General features: G+C 28.9%; 1 protein-coding gene across 2 annotated transcripts in view; it reads left to right on the top strand.

Annotated features, from left to right (window-relative positions):
* The first annotated feature begins 356 nt into the window (after positions 1-356).
* The window catches only part of LOC109596221 (voltage-dependent calcium channel type A subunit alpha-1), a 42,837-nt gene continuing 23,375 nt past the window's right edge, over positions 357-19,818 (top strand). The window contains exons 1-4 of one of the 2 annotated variants that reach the window (XM_049964346.1): positions 357-556; positions 15,781-15,957; positions 17,672-17,777; positions 17,883-18,022. In XM_049964346.1, the coding sequence (XP_049820303.1) occupies positions 15,854-15,957; positions 17,672-17,777; positions 17,883-18,022 (350 nt within the window). In that variant the 5' untranslated portion in view covers positions 357-556; positions 15,781-15,853. Of the gene's footprint in view, positions 557-591; positions 629-15,780; positions 15,958-17,671; positions 17,778-17,882; positions 18,023-19,818 lie in introns of those variants that run through there. The other variant, XM_049964345.1, reaches the window with a different exon arrangement.

Here is a 19,818-nt window from a genome sequence, read left to right as displayed (position 1 = left end):
AAACTGTTATATTATTTAAGCACTTAAACAGTTTATCATAAATTGCTTCTTTAGTTAGGGGGGATAGTTGTAAAGACATAAGTGAGTAGGTTTTAATATTATGGCTGCATCCAAGTAAGTTAAATAAAAAATAGTCTTACAAATCATTAATAACATACCTTAATGCCATATTTATTATTTGGAAGATATTTTTAATTTATGAGAATCCTTATTGACTCTATTATAAACACACCGTATACAAACATAATCAATATCACTTTTTATATATATTTTTTTAATATACCCTATGTCCACATAATAACAATCGGATTATAATTGATTCCCCATCAATTATTTATAAATTAAAATTCGTACAATTGTTAATACTACCTTTTATAAAAAAGTGTTCATATCCCCATTATCCTTATCTTGTTCAATTCAGGAAGTGTCCGAAATTAATTATTCGGGTAGTGTAAACAGTTCCGGATGTGTAGTGTTAAATTCAGTGGCCGTTATAATTGTGGATGATACTGGCGTGTACACCCCCAGTATAGAAGAACGGCGGAAAACACAAAAGGTGCGTTATTTATTTATCGGATGGTACTTGTGTGTTATACCCACGGTACAGAACATTAATCTCATCACGCTGGTAATGTACTAATAAATAAAATAGTGGATGAAATGTGTAGAGAGCTTTCAAGCAGTGGCGTAACTTGATGATAACTATGTTCTAGTATTACATTTTAGTTATTTAGTTAATTATTTTATTATTTATGTCTTACAAATTAGACTATTATTTTTTGAGAACATCGATTATGGTGGAATTTGATACTGGATATTTTACGGCCAAAGCAAATGTCTAATGTTTAATAATAAAGGTCAAAATGAAAGGTCACAGGTCGTATAAATATTTCTGAGACCCACATTTTCAATATTTTACCAAATATATATATATATATATATATATATATATATATATATATATTAATATAATAAATAAATATCTACTTCAACAATTTTCATAAAGTTTGTTGAAATGTGAATATTGAAGTTAAAACTCTGTTTAAATGTCGAAAGTTGAAAATGTGAAAAGTTCATTGTAAATTAGTTTATTCAATAAACCTTATCTTTATATAAATTCTCATTACTCGAAAAAATTTTAACATATCTGTATTCAACATAAAGCATCAACTAAAAATATTTTTAAATATAATTAAAATAATTTCATTTAATTTACACTATTACTTTTATTATATATTAAAATATAAGCACAATAATGTATATAAAACATTAGGGGTGTAATAATGGGTGGTTGCAGCCTTTGCTTGAAGCTTAAGTGTGTAGTTGTATACTTGTTGCTTGTATTACATGTTCAATAGATAGGTCCATTACTTTGAATTTGAAAGTTTCTCCTTAGACTTACCGTATATTAAATAAAATTCACAATTTTCTTGAACTTGCAATAGTAGTAAACCATTGCTATTTTTAATATATTCCACTATTGATATGAGACATTTTTAGGAATTATTCCTGTACTAATTAATTAACATTAATAATTTTCACAGTTAATTACAATCAACTAGATAGTTTATTAATTTTAAATAATGGTACGAGTTAAATATGTATTTTTAGTCGAGCTGTCTAATCGAAGCGTCCAGTTGTCTCATAAAAGCTGATTTTACTAGATACCCTGAGCTAATTTTAGCTCGCTTTATAGTTTTCTTTAGACAGCCAAATCAATATATTGGAAAATGACATGGGAATAAACGCGAAAAATCTCAGAAACAACATACTGCTCTATAAATGTGATTTGAATTTATCTGTTCTTAAATAAATGAAATTTATACCGATTTGTAAAATGTTTAGTATAATTTCATCTATATTTAATTACTTTTATAATCATGTTGTATTCTTTAAGGCAGACAAATATGCCATTAATCGATCTATTAAGTTTAATTCAAATCTTCACAATATTATTTTGTTGTATTTACATTTTTTAAACAAATACACCTTAATTAAAATACATAATTTTTTAATAATCTATGAAAAAGTTTCCTGTATAATAATTTTATTAAAAATGTCGGTTGTTAACATGTGATAAGTAGAAAATAATAATAAAAATTTTATATTTCCTTTTTGTACAAATTTTTTATCAAGGATCAAAGTTGTGTTTAAAATATTATTAAGTATTGGAGTAAATCGGGGATAGATGTAAAGTGCTCATTGGGAATTAAAAATTCAATATTTAACTTTATGTCTTGGTAAAATCCAACAAAAAATATCTCATATATTACAAAACAATTTGTACTTAAATAAACTTAAATAAAAATTAGTTCAAAATCACGAAATTAAATAATTTAATTTTTTAGCGAAGAAGTGTTGATTGCAGGTAATAGAAAAATTATCTTTTTTAGTCTGACTTCTTTTAACACTCAAAGTTTAAAAAACACCTACTTAAACCCAACTATATGTATTATTATTTGGAAATATAATGGAACACCTAAAGAGAAGTTCACTTACTGATTATATACGATGACTTTTTCGTCTTCTTACTTGATGCCCCACTTATCAATACATATTGTTGTTCAGAATATAAATCTGATACAAAAAAGAGATTTAAGAACATAGTTCAATTTCTTTAAACTTTTGATTGTCGCAAAGCAGACTTTTGATACCTTTTATACGAAAACTGGGATTTAACAAATTTACAATATAATATTTTATTTAATTTTTTGATACACGGTTAAATCTTTTTGCATGTACTTTTATGTAATACTATATATATCTCAAAAAATCTCATTAAGATTTTGCGAGAATATGAATAGAGAGATTGTGATGTAATAATAAATTATCATTAGTAAAGATATAAATAACAATATTTATGATAAATTTCGAGATAATTAATTTTGGACATAATTTATTTTAATTATTTTTGAAAACTAAATGTCTTTTAATTAAAGTGGCAAACATTTTTATTAACATTCGTTACGTTACGTTAATAGTAGTTTTTTCATATTTTATATTTATAATTAATTATTTATATAATTTTAATAAATATATTTCATAATACCATATTTGGTTGTTTTTACAGTGTCACTTACTTAAATATCTCGAAATTTACCTGAAATATCATTAATATTAATGTTTGCTAAAGATAATCTAATTTATAACTCAATTGTTTTCAGAAATATTGTTTTTCTCTGACATGTTAACGGCAAATATTATAGCCCATTTATGAAATCTTGAGGACATATTTTTATTATTCTATTATGTTAAATTTTTTGAGGCAAATATGGTTTGAAAAAAGCTATTGATTTCACTTTCCGAAATCTACCAAATGTCAGTTATCCTAGATATTTCAGAAGTTCAAAAAATTAAGCTTTGAACTCAGCTTTAAACGGTCAAAGTAAATATTTGTAATCATGTTGTGTAGTTCATGTTCAACTGGCATGTATGTTAGTAGTACCAGCTCAATTCAGCGCTCGATTTTAGATCGTGCGAAAGATATTATTTTGTAACAGTCACGTTATATGATGTACTAACAAAATACACCATAGTTTAAAATATTAATATACAAAAAGCAATTATATATTTAGACAAACTAACAACAACACGTATTAATAAAATGAGACAATTTTTAAAAGGAAACGTCCACAGAACAAACAAATGTAATTTTCTCAACTGGATTGATCCAGGAGTGTGTTTTGGATGAGCACGAATGCGAGGAAGATAGTATGAATGGAATCCGATCAACCGCGACGTTGCCACTTCGAATCTAGCACCGCATCGCGTTGCGCTATTTCAGTGAGGACACGTTGGCAGTTTTCCTGCAACGTGTACCTTGCCAATGTTTGTGTATTTCACAAATATGTCTTTCCTTGTGTTTGTAAATATCGAGTTTTCTAAAGTTTTACGTTTATAAGACTATTTAGACTATAAGACCTGCATCAGAATTTTATTTACTATTTATTATTAACTTAAACAAATTACAAAATGAAAAAAACTCACTAATACACAACTCCTTTGTTTAATAAGTCAGTAAATATAGAATTAAAATACTTTGATTTATTTATTTTTTTGCCATAATTGAATTTATACAGTTATTTTTATTTTGAATATTATTTAATATTATTTTTTATAACATTTTTAAAAAAGTTATAAGAAGTATGTATTAGTTTGTGATTTTAGTATTCTATATATGAATTTATACACCACTGTAAATGTATGTTTCGCAAATTTTAATCGTATTCTAGCTTATTGACTTGTTTAGTATTGGATTATGCACTGGTAGGGTTTGAACCAATTTTACACAGCTTGGGTTTCCTAAAGGTTCACTTCCTTGTATTTTAAAATTAAACGGAGTTAAAATTTAATAAATTTAACAGATTTAATAAATTTAACAAATTTAACAAAATTAACAAATTTAACAAATTTCACAAATTTAACAAATTTAACAATTTTTTTTACAATTTTGTCCATATATGTCGTTTTTTTTGTTTCACGCTAACATAAAATTGGTAAATTAAAAATTTTGGATATAAAATTGGCACACTCTAATATATCGAAAAAGTAGAAAATATCTAAACACCTAATTTTTTAATTATAATTCTATTAATTAATTATTTTATTATTTTAATTCTAATTCAATCTTATCAAAAATTATCACAGCACTGCTTATTTTCTTTGGTATACTGTTGTAAATATTGAAGATACAAAAATTGACAAATACGAATGTTTGACAATTACAAATGTTAATGTATAATAATGTTATATCTTAATATGAATAAGTTAAAAAAATTGTCAAGGTAATTATAATACTATAGTTTCATATAATAAAACATCGTAAAAAGTAAACTTTTTATTGTAGATCAGAAAGTTTAATTTTATTTAGTTAAGATTTCTTAATTACATTTTCAATAATTTTAACAAAATATATATTTGTTTTAATAAAAAAAATAAGTTGAAAATAATTTTATTAGGTTAATATCTGTGAAAGCAAAAACATAATCATTTTTAAATTAAAGGAAAACTGTATTCTACGAAGATTAAATACAAACAAATTAAAATAGAATAATGTACCTAGACTTGAAATAAAATTTATGATTGTAAAATACAGGTTAAGTAAATTATTTTTTATTCAATGTACATTTTTTATACAGATGAATAAATAATAAAGTTTGCCGCAAAAGCAGTGGGAATTCATAACAGATTCTAATAAATAAATCGGTTTTATCAACCATGGTTAGATACAATCTGTTGAATAATAGAAACAAACAATAATTATTGTAGCAAGTATAAAACACGACTGGAAATCGTGCAAGATTTTTAAGAAAAATACAACAATATGTGTACAATACATAGTATTTACATCTATATTTTCATTATTTCATAAAAAATATTATAGGAAAAACGAAAAGTTTGATTCAAAATAAGATTGCTGGAAGTGGTAGGATTATGACAAAACATATATAAAGATCGTGTATTTCCTTCTCTTGTCCGAACAACAGCTGTCATCCTTTGTGACATATTTTAAAGCAACCTAACTCTCCTGTCACATGTACTATATGTCCCAGCGAGTTTAAGTCAGGAGTCTTGTATGTCCACATTCAGCACCTGAATATCAACATCGTGAAGATACTGATGAATTAATAAAGAGGAGTGTGGTCGAGCATTAAAAGAAAATTTTCTCCTATAAACGTACCACTTTCTTATACAATCTGCCGGAGTTGGTATTACCTTTCCCAAATCATATAATAATAGTCGGACGAGCTTACAAAGAAATGTCTTCCCATCAAACTCTTAGGAGAAATAGAATTCTGGTTATATCACCTTTTAGATTGTTTAATGATATGACTTAAAGAGAATCCGGTAAGCTGGCATTGAATTGATTAGGGTATGTTTTAATATGTATAATTTTTAGGGACTGTAGAAATTGAAAATTTGTAATCTTAAATGTTGGATGTGTGTTAAACTATTACTGATTGATAACATTAAATATTGAGATAAATTATCATTTTGAATCATATCTATACATCAATGTTTTGCTGTTCCGACCATTGATGATAGTAAATACACAAAGACATCGATATCTTTGGATTATTATTAATGGTAGAATAAAAAATAGCTGAAAATCAAGAATTTTTTGTGCCAATCATAATAATCGATAAATTGAAATTTTAAAAATTGTTTTGTCATCCAACCAAATGGCCTTGTTGGGACAAATTGTGAAAGAAAATACTGCGTTTTAAAATAAATGAAATATATCGGCCATTAAAACTTCATTCATTGAACTTTAAAGCTTCCAACACATGATTCCTGCATAAATTCTGCAAGTGAACGTTCAGGATAATTGAGCGGAGCATAAGAAACGATGTTGATTAAGTAGTGCAGCGTCGACTTGGCAATGATGCCACAGTAAAAGAACACAGAGCACGGAGTCATGGGAGCGACGTTGTCGGCGGGTCCACCAGCAGGAGGCGGTAGAGGAGGCGGCGGAGCGCCGTGCGCAAGAGCCGGTCACGCCGGGATCAGACGGTCGCCTCCACTGCGTCGTTACCGCACGCATTCTCGTGCTCGAATAGAGCCGACAGCCGGCGAAAGCTTTCAACCCCAGAGTACGGGTGCGGACTGCTTACAAGAACCGTCGCGCTACAGGATAAATAACGTGAAAATGAGGTGTTGTGGCCCTTAGTTGGCGGTGTACCGGTAGTTGTTCAGTGGCACAGTGTCGTTTCTTTCGGCGATGATGAAGGCGGCAGGCGGACACTGCCCAGGCTCCTGCTGCTGCTCCCACGAAACCCTCCGCGCCCGCACACAGTAACACAAAATGGAGGCATGCTGCTGTAAGACCACTCTGATAAATCAGGTTAGTTGGCCGGACGCACATCGAACGACCTGCCGAACTCCGGAGAAACCCCCCGCGTTAATATTAAATGTCCGCCCGGAAATCAATGCGAGCCCATGCCACTGGGCTACGCTCACCGTGCTCTCTACGCCCGCTATCACATTTCGGCACCCCATGCCCGCTTATTCACATTGATCTTCGTGACCCATATTATTCACCCCATATAATAAGCACCCTCACTCTTTCAGTTAATGTTGTCTAGGGAATGGTGCCCCATGACAATCATCACGATTATAATGCCCTAAATACCTACCGACAGAACCTCACCCCGTTACGAGTTTTCGACTGGCGACGGTGGTTCTGTGGCGTATCACACGTCACATTTAATTTTGTCTTTTTATAATTTATATGAATCAATAATCATTAGATTATTCCATTTTAAAATCGATTATATACGATTCTGATTATATAAGGATCTTTAAAGTGCTACAAAAATGTCACTGAAATTAATGGTCTGAATAAAAACAACAAACTCATTTAGTAAGTTAGTACTTTTACATTTACTTATATTGTTTATTGAGCCTTTTTTATTTATAAGAAAACTTCTTAGAAAAACATTAACAAAGGTGCATGTTTCAGCAATATTTTATGGTAAAAAACCATTTGAATAATGGAAAGGGTAACATAATAAATAACTAATAGGAAACGATTGATCCGATCGGGCCTAAATTGTATGGGCTGGCCTAATTTCGAGTGTAGAGACCGTTTTTCGAAGCTATTTTATTGATGAGAAGTAAATTATATTTTAAGAACTACGGTTTTCCTTAAATTAACTTTATTTTGCAATTTGATTAGAAAACTGGTGGACGCGCAAATTTACAAATACGGTATAGTGAATCTTATTTTTAAAAATTTCTAAAATGCGTCTAGATTTCAGAAAATTGGCGTTCAATAATTAAGAAGATTGTTAAAACTCAGTTTTTTAAATAATAAAAAAATGAGATATATAATAGATAGATATTCCTTTAATTATTATTTATAAGTAATTGACATATTTGACAATTTATTTCAACAAAAAACTGAAATAAATATACCTGATAGATATATAATATAATATAATAATAATATTAAATTTTCATCTGAATTTTTTAAAAAAAATAAATCATACATACACAAATGTAATAAAATTGGGCGCATTCACCAATTTTTTAACAGGGAGTCAAAATTAGAATACTTTATAATAAGTAAATTAAAAATAAAATAACGATAACATATTTTATGAAAACATTTTTAAAATACAGTTTTAATAATGTCATGTAAAAATTATAAATTACATTAATTTATCTTGTACTTGTAATGAATATTACATTACAAGTACTATTTTGAAAGTAATTAAAGCACCTTTAAAAAAGTAAAGTTATTGTTACATTTTTATTATCAAATAGCGTTTTTATATTTAAATAGTATTTAGAATTTATTCAATTATATGTTAATATTTTAATTTTATAAACAAGGGTATTTGGGCACATTTTGACTGCAATCTAAATATTAGTTAGAAAAATTTAATTTTATATAATTATTGATCTAAACTGAAAAACATCATTTAAATTTCAATATTCTGTTTATTGATTAAAGTCTTAAATGGTTAATTCATTCTGGTTAAAATCTTGGTAGTAGACAGTGTCAAATCTTAAGTTAGATTGAAAAAAAAATGAGGTATTTTTAATCTTACTCTTCGTAATGAATTCATTATCACTAAATTCACAATATTCATAATATATAGAGCATTTTTGAATAAAAATTTACTATTATTGTGTATTTTTTGGTTTGTTTGCCAATCACTGTTTAAAATTCTTTTATTTTATATAAAATCGGTTCTTTGGGAGGATATAAAATATTTTTCTGATTTTTTATGATTTGATAATAAAATATTTTTAATTTATATACATATGTTATATATAAAATTACCTGACTTAAACATCATATTGGACAAACTTCTCTAAGGCGGGGTATGATAGACTACGTGCCTTATTTCGTTCACGGCAGCCTGTGAATTTTAGTTGAATATCCAATCCAAGGTAATATTTAGTAATTTGTTTGTGATTTTAGTGACCTACATTCTTCCCCCTCATCAAATTCGCTCATCCGAATAACTGACCCTTATAGCTGAGGCAGGCTGTTGCCCTTCATCACCACCCTAAACGATTATAACTAAACAAGTTTTAAATTATAACATTTGATCGTCTTTATTTCACAAAATGAATTACGACGTGTGAAATGGAGCATGCAATTAATTAACCAACAACGTTCCGAGCCTACGATACATCATTTTGAAAAAACACAACGTCCCACCGAATCGATGAAATACACATGCTTTATTCCAACGGGAAAAAATAATTCTACAGGGAAGTCACAGATACAATCTCACACGCAAAATGTATTCACACGTATATTTTTAACTTTTACTTTCAATTGACATAAATTAAACTATGGTAGACTGAATAAGTGATAACGCATTCTAACAGGGAGTGTACAACCTTATCTTAATAGTTATACAGAGTTTTTAATGAATATTGTATAAATATAGCTTGTTCAACACTTTTCATGCGCCCCATTTCTTTTAATTTAATTAAAACGTACGCATATTTCTTGCACTTTGCAGGCATGTTTGTTAGTGATGCGGAGTACATGATATTTCTAGATTCATTGTATATGATTGTAGCTACTTTCATTTATAGAATATTGTGACATATATTTTTTTAATATAATTTTATTGAATATTTTATGTCCCACTGTAAAAACAATAGTTGTAAAAAACACCTGACGTAGCATACATATAAAATTATGCTATAATGAACATCTTGCATGCGTGAACATTTAAATTTTTCCAGTCAACACAACGTGTAATAATTTTTTAGCCAGTTTTTTTGTAGTCTAAATATTAATTTATATTGACTGCTATAGTTATTTGATTTTACATTTAAAAACTTATTCAAATAACCGTAGAGTATTATTAAACAAAATATTTTTCACGTTTGGAGTTGAAAAATTGTAATGTTCAAAGTTAATATTTTTGTTCAATATTACTGTCGTAAAGTTATATTAACTTTTCGATTTGATTACTATTGGTAATCACTATTGTAGTCAAACAATCAATCACTTAGGGTCATGGAATAAAAATATATTGAGTTGCGGCCAAAGCAATATAAAAAGTAATCAATAGACACGTATTTAATTGCTTGGCTTAATTCCACATTTCTTTTAAATTACATATTATCTTGACCTTAAAAACTCTGATTTCATTTATTTAATAGTATATGTAGTTTATTTGAAAGATATGACAATCAATTTTAATATTGGTATTATAATGTGTAAATATTATTTTGTCCTACCATGCTAACTTGGTAAAAATATACGACCATTAAATCCTGGACAATTAAAACACGACGTTCACATTTATTTTGGTGCAACATAAGTATGCAAATTTATGAAATTTCTTTGTGAATAATTTTACGTTCATTTCTATGAATACCATGCTGGGCAGTTTTATTAAAGGCACACAAACCGAATAATTTAGATAGCAAAATGTTAAATGAATTGTATAAATATGTCAAAATAATTTATGTGAATATTTCACCTGTTGCGTATGAACAACATTTGTTTCATGTCAAAGGCGTATAAAAAAAAAGAATTATACAAATGCAAATATATTGGGAGTAAGTTATTCGTACTAAAAACATCACATTATATACGTGAATGGTAATAGATTATTAAAAATGAAAAAATAATGTGCATTCACCATTATTTAAAAAGGTAGGAACATTTTGAAATAACAGTTGTAATATTATAAATATAATATATACAATATATTAAAATATATTATGTTTTAATAAGTATATAAATATATAAAAAGTGCTGCAAGTAAAAGAATATTTTGATATATTAGTGATTCTTATCAAATGTTCATCGATTTCTGTCAATGTAAAGCGCATTCGCCATAAATGTAATTTTTCTGTTTTTCTTGCAAAGTAATTTTATTATTTGGATCCTTTTCCAATAATTGATAAAGTGTCTTTATGACTAAACCTGAACAGATTGGGTAGAAATTTTGCTGAAATTGTCAATCTTTCTGTCGAATAGATTTCTCAACATGTGGTAATTATGTTCATATTGACGCCCAAGTCCATTAGAGCAAGTCGGTGAACATCCATTAAATAGACATAATGGAATCACCTTAACTGCATTATCCTGTTCCATCTCCTTCTAAAACCGGCGACCTACCAGCCCGTCAATTAACTCATCATGGCGTAAATGTTAACATATAATAATATTGTTTACTTCAATTTTATTTAAATTCATCACATGTTTCGTGTAAAATAACTAACTAAATAAAAAACAAAACATATATATTAAATATAGCAGTATAAATCAGCTTATATTGATTGTGGCAGAAATAAATGTAAATTATTGTACGATGTTTTATAATTAATGTAACATATAAAAAAGTGATTTGTACAGTAATATATTTTTGTTTAATACAATTGTTTTATAATTTATTCCAAGGATTTAACAATAGTGATTTTCATATTAACTCATATAAGATTAATATAATAATTATATAATAATTATTCAACTGTAGCAATAAATCCATTTTTATATATTAAAATTAAAAATAAATCATTCTTCTTTTGTCTATTTGTGATGGTTTCAAAGTTATAATTCATTAGATATGGCTGCTATTAATTATTTCACATTAAATTTTTAATACAGAAATGAATAATACATATTTAAATTTACATACATTATACTTATAATGAGTTTGATTAATTTAAATTGGAGGTATTTCTTATTTATAATATAATAATATTTATCGGAAATAATAAGTACTTCTAAATTAAAATTACTGGAAATAATTATGTTAATTTTTAATTATAAAAAAATATATTATTTGTTAAATTTAACAGGAAATAGTTAAAATTTTCAAAATTTGATAATTATTTAAAATGTATTGTCCAATTTTTATGAGTTGAATTAAATTATCTTCTATAATGAACTTAATTCTTAGTATATTCTTACTTTTACAAGTAATTGATATAAAAAAAAACAAAAAATATCAATTAAGATTTATAAACTTGGTTATGTTAAAACAATTAACATAATTTAGCTCAATAAACTTTTTTATTCATTAAGTTGTATTAACACATAATAATTGACTAAATTTCTTTGTTTGAATAACTTGTTTTAATATTCTTAAGCCGTTTGTTTGAGAACATTTTTATTTCTTGAAGTAAGTAATATGTAGAAAACTAAAAAATCAGCAATTCATAAACTATATCAAAAACAAATAAGACAATTTAAAATCTAATTCGCTAAATAAACTTCTTTTGTTTATGTTTATTAATTTATTTATCACATTATAAAAAATGTTTTTTAATATCTTATTATAACAAAATTAATTATTTCAGTACATTAAGATAAACAATTGTTTCAAGGGGCTCTTCAATTGATTTCAACTGTTAAAAAGAGAAGTAATTTAAAACACTTGAACATCTCGTACAGTTCTTGTCGACGATCCGGTCCTTGTGGTCCCATGTGCGGCGGCGAGCTTTCTCTCCTGGCCAGCCTCAGAGCACTGCAGTTAGGTATCGATCCTGCGCGGCTGACGTCACGCGTCAACATGGCGTTCGTGACGTCACTTTGCAGCTCACTGCGTCATCCGGGACACGTGTTTTATACACTCCCCAGGACCTTTCACTGTCGGCAGGAATTTTATTAATTGACAGTTGGACGTCCGTGCAACCATCTCCTCACGACGGAACCGATCCGATCGAGATTTCGACGGAGGATCATTGTCGATTTCGGGTGGCGAGGACTGGGAACTCCACATGGGAGAGCTACGTCTGGAACATGAATGATTAAATGAAACATCTATTTGTTCATTCTATATATATATATATATACAGTCATCCATGACATATAAACTTTGAGTTAGGAAAATATTTTAAAATAAGTGTGAATGAAGTTCCAACTAATATCCTTACAATTATCAAAAATATGAGTTATCGTATTAGTTATAGTTCGACTATAATTATAATTAAACTATTATTATATTCTTTTGTCGGGTTATTAATACATGTTCTATTATTAATTTTTTAAAATTGTATACTAAAGTAACTAAACTATAATTTATGAAATAAATCATCTATTAAAAAGAAAAATTATGCACATATATTTTTATAACAAAATCCAACTCATTCAATACTATCACAACTTCAAAATTGGCATTGGAAATTGGCAACATTATTTCAAAATTAAATGGAATATTGCAGGGGACAATATAATAAAATCGTAAATTTATTTATAAATCGAATAATAAAGTTGTCTTTAGCTGCCTCGATATGACTGTATACATCTTCATTGACCCGGTTTCTCCGTCGTCAGCCAGTCTCGACAACATCACGATTCCGCCGCTTTCGAGCATGACGACACACACAGGCAGACTAGTTTGGTTTTTATCGGTCGAAAATAAGCCCTTCATGGTAGATGTAATACTTAATGAATGACCGTGGGCGGATTGGCTTGGAGCCTCTAACCCACATAACGTTGGCTCTGGCTCCGCGACCGTCGCGGCGGCGGCGTCTGTCGAGATGCCGGGCGCCGTCTGGACAATACACTTGCCAATTGAGCGCCGATCCTTGTAACCGGATCCGTGAAACATATCCTCGCTAATCCAGGATTGATTTAATTGGTCTCCCGGCAGGATGCACGACATAAATGCACTGGTTATTTTTAGTGACGGATTTTGATAGGTTTTCCGACGAGTCACTATGTAATTTTATGCGACTTGCGTGGTTTTAGTGGCCATATATATGGGACCGTTGAGAATCCACATTATACTGACTAATTGACGAAAACGACAGAAATTTGTTTTTATAAATGTTACTATTAAATTTAGTTTTGCTATCTTTATATAAACTTAATTCTGCTGCGTGCTTTTTAAGTTTTTGGTCAAAAGCACAATCCCGTTGGATTTTAACGGCCTCTTTATTCTTAAAGATTTTTTCTTGTTCATAGAATTATGCAGCAAGTTAGACAAATGGTAATCTGAGGGTGAAAGACCTGGTAAATATGGAGTAAGGGAGAAAATATTCCAGCTAAGCATTTTGTGCGAATGGAAGAATTCAATTTCGTTAATTGGGGATATAACACATAATAATACATTTGAATTTCGAATCGACATAACTGATAGTAATGGTTGGTAATAGTTGATTCCCTTAAAATCAAGTCAGACTTTTTTTAAGATGAAATCTCCACAACTACCTTTTTCGCATTAATGGATTCATAGGTAATCAATTATTTCTCATCGCCAGTCACCATCTACCCAAATCAATGGTAAAATGATGTCTCGGTAATTATTCAAACATTATGAGAATGATTGAAAAACTCCGAAAATATTAATATTTTCAAGTTATTACTTTGTTATATTTTTAACTTAAACTTAATAAAAAATTCAGCTCCAATTTCCAGTCATTGACCAGCACGCACATTTATATTTTAGAAAATATTGATATATTGATAATTGTCATCTTACAGGGTATTAAAGTATTACTTGTTTCTTAATTTTGAGGATATATTATAGGTTTTTATTAGTATTACATTTACATATGTATTGAGATTTTAAAAAATAGTATTCCGAGTGGGGATAAGGTTTAGTTTGGACCTCCATTGTCTTTACAAATTTTTATGGAAACGACATTTCGGTTAAGGACTATCTTTAATCGTTATCAGGCTAAGTAATGAAGTATTGGGAAAACATTGAAATAAAAGGAAATTTCTTGAAACAGTCTTAATAAAAATATCCATTTTGTTTCACTCAACGAAATCATCTTCTGATAATTATTTTATTCAAAAGGAGAGTACCCTGCAAATAATAAAAAAATTGGCGTTGTACGAAAGTAGTAAGTCTAATTTTTAGAATATGTATTTGATATTTTTTATTGTATATGTAATTTATTTTTCCGCAGGGAGCGTAAATTGTCAAATCAAGTTATTACGGAAAATTTTCATCATTAAATTAAGTATGACTTTAATTTAATACTGGGAATACACTCCCATTTGATTTAATTGGTCTCGAAACCAAATGCATTTACTGCCTAATTTAGTATGACATTAAGGATTTTCATAGATTTTCTGGCGACAAAAACATGTTTACTCATAGTATATTGAATACTATTATTAGAGTTAACTTTAATCCTGTTAATTTACTATGTCTGTATAGTATTTTTAATTGGTCAGAGCAGAAATATATTTTTAATTTATGGAATCTAGGAATTAATAAATTATATTAATTTTCATAATAAATAATTTATAACTGATTTTTGACAGTGCTAAAATAAATTATTAATTATTAAATTACATTGAATTTTTTTTCTAGCATTTTGTTCAAAAATCTAAATACTCGTATAGTAATAACGAAAAAATCATATGTATGTTATTTTTGTATACGTATATCTTTCTGAATACATAAAATTGTTCGGCTAAGAAAAAAAAAACCTTTTCTGCAGGTGACATTATATTGCCATTTTTTGATTTTAATTTTTTATAACTAATTATATATTTTTAACAACTTTTCGTGTGTACAATATTACCATTTTATTATTTTAAATCATAACAATTTTAATATTATTTGAATAATTTTAATAAAAAATATACAATTATATAAAAAGGGCTAATAATCTACATAAATGTTTAAATTGTAAATGAAGTAGTGAACATTGTATTCCAATAAATCAAACGTCTCCGAACAAACCAAACATGTGTCTGTTATTTTCCCATTACCAACAAACCATTCTACATTGTCCAACACAGTTTCAAAATAGTACAATCACATGTTGAGGTTTATTTACCGGATCGCAGCATTGAGGGAACGTGCAATGAGTATGTGTTTTGTGTTGCAGGTTGGCCGCAGCGCAGGAAGCGGCGGCTCAGGCGGTACAGCAGCAGCAGGCGGGGGCGGGCGCAGCTGATAGAATGGGGGGCGCCAGCGCGGCAGGAGGACAGGGGCCATCCTCGTTGTTCCTGTTCTCCGAGGAGAACCCCATCCGTAGATACACGCGCTTCATCATCGAGTGGCCATATCCTTTTTATACTTACCTAACAATCAAATAAATGAATTTATTTAACACTTTACCAATGAATAGAATGTTTTCACTAAAGGCAATTTAAAATGTCCTAACAAAAAAGACTAGGTACAATGAGACGTATATATACATTCTGAAATTTAAATTCATGTTAATCAAATTTTCCTACTTATAAATTAATTATATTTTTCTAAATTAGACAAATCTTGTAAGTAACATGTAATTTTAAATAATGATGTATATTGACGGGGATAAAGTTTTATATGTTATAAACGTTTTAATTTCTAAACGAATATCTAAATTGCAGTCAGGTATCTACTTAAAATTGTTCAAAAACCTTTGAGTATCAATTACTTATTTATGGGTCAACAATTCTTAAATAGGAGAGCGAATGATGTAGATGAAAAAGTAAAATGTTTGTGCAGGAATTCTTTAGAAATAAGAGTAGGAAGAAAATCCCCAGTTCCAGGTCAAGTCGCTTCGGGCATATGTACACGTGGTTTCCAGGAAATCCAGGAAATGCATAAACCGATTTTCAAGGCTTTGAGATCATATTAAATCTTGTACAATTCTCTCGGGTCATATGTAGGAAGAAGGTTCACTAAAGACCACGTTCTAGATGGTACACGTGCATAGAAATGAAAAATACCTTATTAAAGTACATTTTTGATAGTTTGTATTTCTTATACCATTTTAAAGCATTTTTATATTGTGCAGTGTAGTGTATTAATCCAAAAATTAAATTTAAATGCAGTTAAAAGCTTTCGTTTGGTGTCCAATAAACGCATAACAAGATTATAATCAATATACTAAACAGAACTTAATAGAGTTATACACAATTTCATTATTATATTCAAAATTTTGTTACAAAATAAATTTATCCATTAACAATATGGCAATTATGCCTTCAATACCTCGATTCAATTAAAATTTTATCGGTGCCCGGCATTTAGGTCGAAATACAATTTCAGGCATTTAATCGATACCACTCGAATAACTCCCTGGGTATGCTGATGATTTAGGAAATAAAAAAAAAACATAAATACGAATGAGGACTTTAAATAACCACATCGAACTGGGGGATGAATGAATCAGAAACAAGTGAATTCGACTTTGTATACCTCAATTTACTAAATTTAACTCATTACTTAAGTTGCGAAATAATAGTCGAGTTAAATGTTTTTGAAATTTTACTTTATTGCTTTTTGAAGCTCATTGTCATGCTAACGATAATCTAGAGAGAATAACAACTTTAAAACATTAGAATATTTACCCTAATGGCAAAAAAATGTTTTCCCATAATGCAATTATCTGATAAATACATAATGACTTGCCTGCAACCAGAATAGAAAAGTATTTTTAACCGTGAATATTAGGAATAAAGGGAACTTGACCCCTTTGTCAACGTATGTGTGAAATTAGTTGTCAGCACAAAACGGACTATTGATTTGCATACTTCAGAGCATAATCAAGTTCAAAAGTACTTAGTCGAGCCCGGGAGACATTTGGTTTACGTAGTGATGACTCGGCAAGTCTAATTAAATGATAAAATTTTAGCATACATCACAATTTTTGAGCCGACCCTTATGGAGAATCTTTTTTAATTAGTTTTAGTGGCTTAACGATGTTTTTTTAGAGATTCAGAATATTTAAATTACGTGTAAAGAAATGTAAAACTTTAGCTTTATTTTCCTTAACACAAGCTTACTCCGTTCGAATATGCCGTGCTTTTGACAATCATAGCCAACTGTATTGTGCTGGCGCTGGAGGAGCACCTGCCCAATCACGACAAGACTTCACTAGCACAAAAACTAGTAAGTGCCGTCAATTTTGTTATTGTACATTTTTTGTAATATATAATTTAGTTTCAGGATTTTGTTAGTTTTCTGACTGTTACTAATGCGTTTTCTTTTTTACAGGAGAAAACTGAAGTTTACTTTCTAGGAATCTTTTGTGTTGAAGCTTCTCTAAAAATTTTAGCCTTAGGTTTTGTTTTACATAGAGGATCATATCTTAGAAACATTTGGAACATTATGGATTTCTTTGTCGTGTTAACAGGGTGAGTCTCGTCTTCCATTCTTGTAGTCACTAACGTAGTAATGCGGAAGGAGATAACATCTAAAAATACATAAATGTACTTTTTTATTCACAATAAGTTATTTAATACTATGTAAAGATATTTTATCAGTGAAATAATAGTTAATAACACACCATGTTTTCTGCAAGTCGAGTGTTGATTGTGACCAAAGACCGTATTGTGTCACGCCATTGTACAAATGCATTTGAGTAGTTTTCTATTGAAAAAGTACTTACGTATGTCGGGGTGAAACGTATTTAAACTTTCCTGGAATTAGTAGTTATGCAAATTCGTTTACACACGAATAATTCTCTATATAGCTAACTCTACTTATCTACTAACAGATTTTAGAAAATATATTTGATTATTAAATTTCAAGAATATATTTAAGTTGTACAAATCAACCAAAAGTATATGTAGATGTTGTCTTGCTTCGCGGGTAAAAATATTAGAGATTTCAGGCGATTTATCAGTCGAACAGAGAGATTCGTCTAAGTGTTTGTGTATGTGATCTTGTCAGGTCTATGACAGTTTTTGCCGAAGCGAACGTTGACGTTGATCTGCGGATGCTAAGGTCATTCCGCGTCTTGCGGCCCCTGAAGTTGGTGTCCCGGATCCCAAGTAAGGGCCCTCAGACCCGCCACAATATATATCTTTATATTATATCAGTCACTACTCTATATTATAATTGTCTAGTTCCGGCCCGATGTAGAGCAAAACAGAACAACTAGACTTAGACGGTGTTAGACCATAGATATGTTTCATCTAGTTAGTCACAAAACTAATGCAGCGCCGGTGCGTGTCATGCATAGTGATTGGCTCCATTAATATTTATTGATTGGAAGTACTAAAGTTGTTGTATTGTTTTAATGATTACAAATAAGTCATACAAACATATATCAATTATTTTATCAATACACACCTTAACAAACAATGGAAAATATATGGTTACTTATAAATTCTCAAATTATAGGATAAACACCAACAAATATGTTTAGTCTATAGTTTCTAATTTTTTTCTTTGATAAATATATTTTATCTCAAAATCATAAGATAAACAACAACATAAATATTTAGACTATAATTTCCAATTTTTTTCCTTGATAAATATACTTAATATGGTAATATTTTTTACTACTTATTTGAAGAACTAAATAACTGAACGGGTTTTTAATATATTTTCTTCTTTTTTACTATTCAAATAAAAAACATGCTTAAGCGAACAGAACTTTTTCATATTTTAATTAAACTTGAATATACTATATTTCATAAGGACTCTAGTATTATATAGGAATTTAAAAAAAAAATTGGTAATTCCGATCAGTAAACAGTGTTTTCTTTCACGTGTGATATCGACCGGCGGAGCTGCGTACCAGTTTATATTTTTTGGGCACTGTGGGTGTCTAAAGTTATGTTCTTCAGCAATATTCTACTGATTGCGCCAATGAAGTGCATGTCTGTTTCGTAGGTAGACAGTGCTCGATTTTGCCCGACATTCCATTTATTATTACATATTTGTAGACTATCTAGTTACAGTTACAATGGTACTGGCAGATACACTTGTAAGGATAGATTAAACTTAGCACTAAACTTTAGTAACTAGTTCTTTTCAGTTTTGTGTGTTAGATGTATTGTTTATTTATTTAATTTTTGCTTATTCATATTACTTATTACTTCTAGGCAACCAATAACAAATATTATAACATTTTTTTGTTGTTATTATTATGATTTTTATAATAAACACAATCTATAAGTTACTCATTCACCATAAACATATT

The sequence above is a fragment of the Aethina tumida genome, chromosome 3 (genome assembly GCF_024364675.1).
Source record: "Aethina tumida isolate Nest 87 chromosome 3, icAetTumi1.1, whole genome shotgun sequence".
Lineage (NCBI taxonomy): Eukaryota > Metazoa > Arthropoda > Insecta > Coleoptera > Nitidulidae > Aethina > Aethina tumida.
This window is presented reverse-complemented; position numbering and strand designations above follow the sequence as displayed.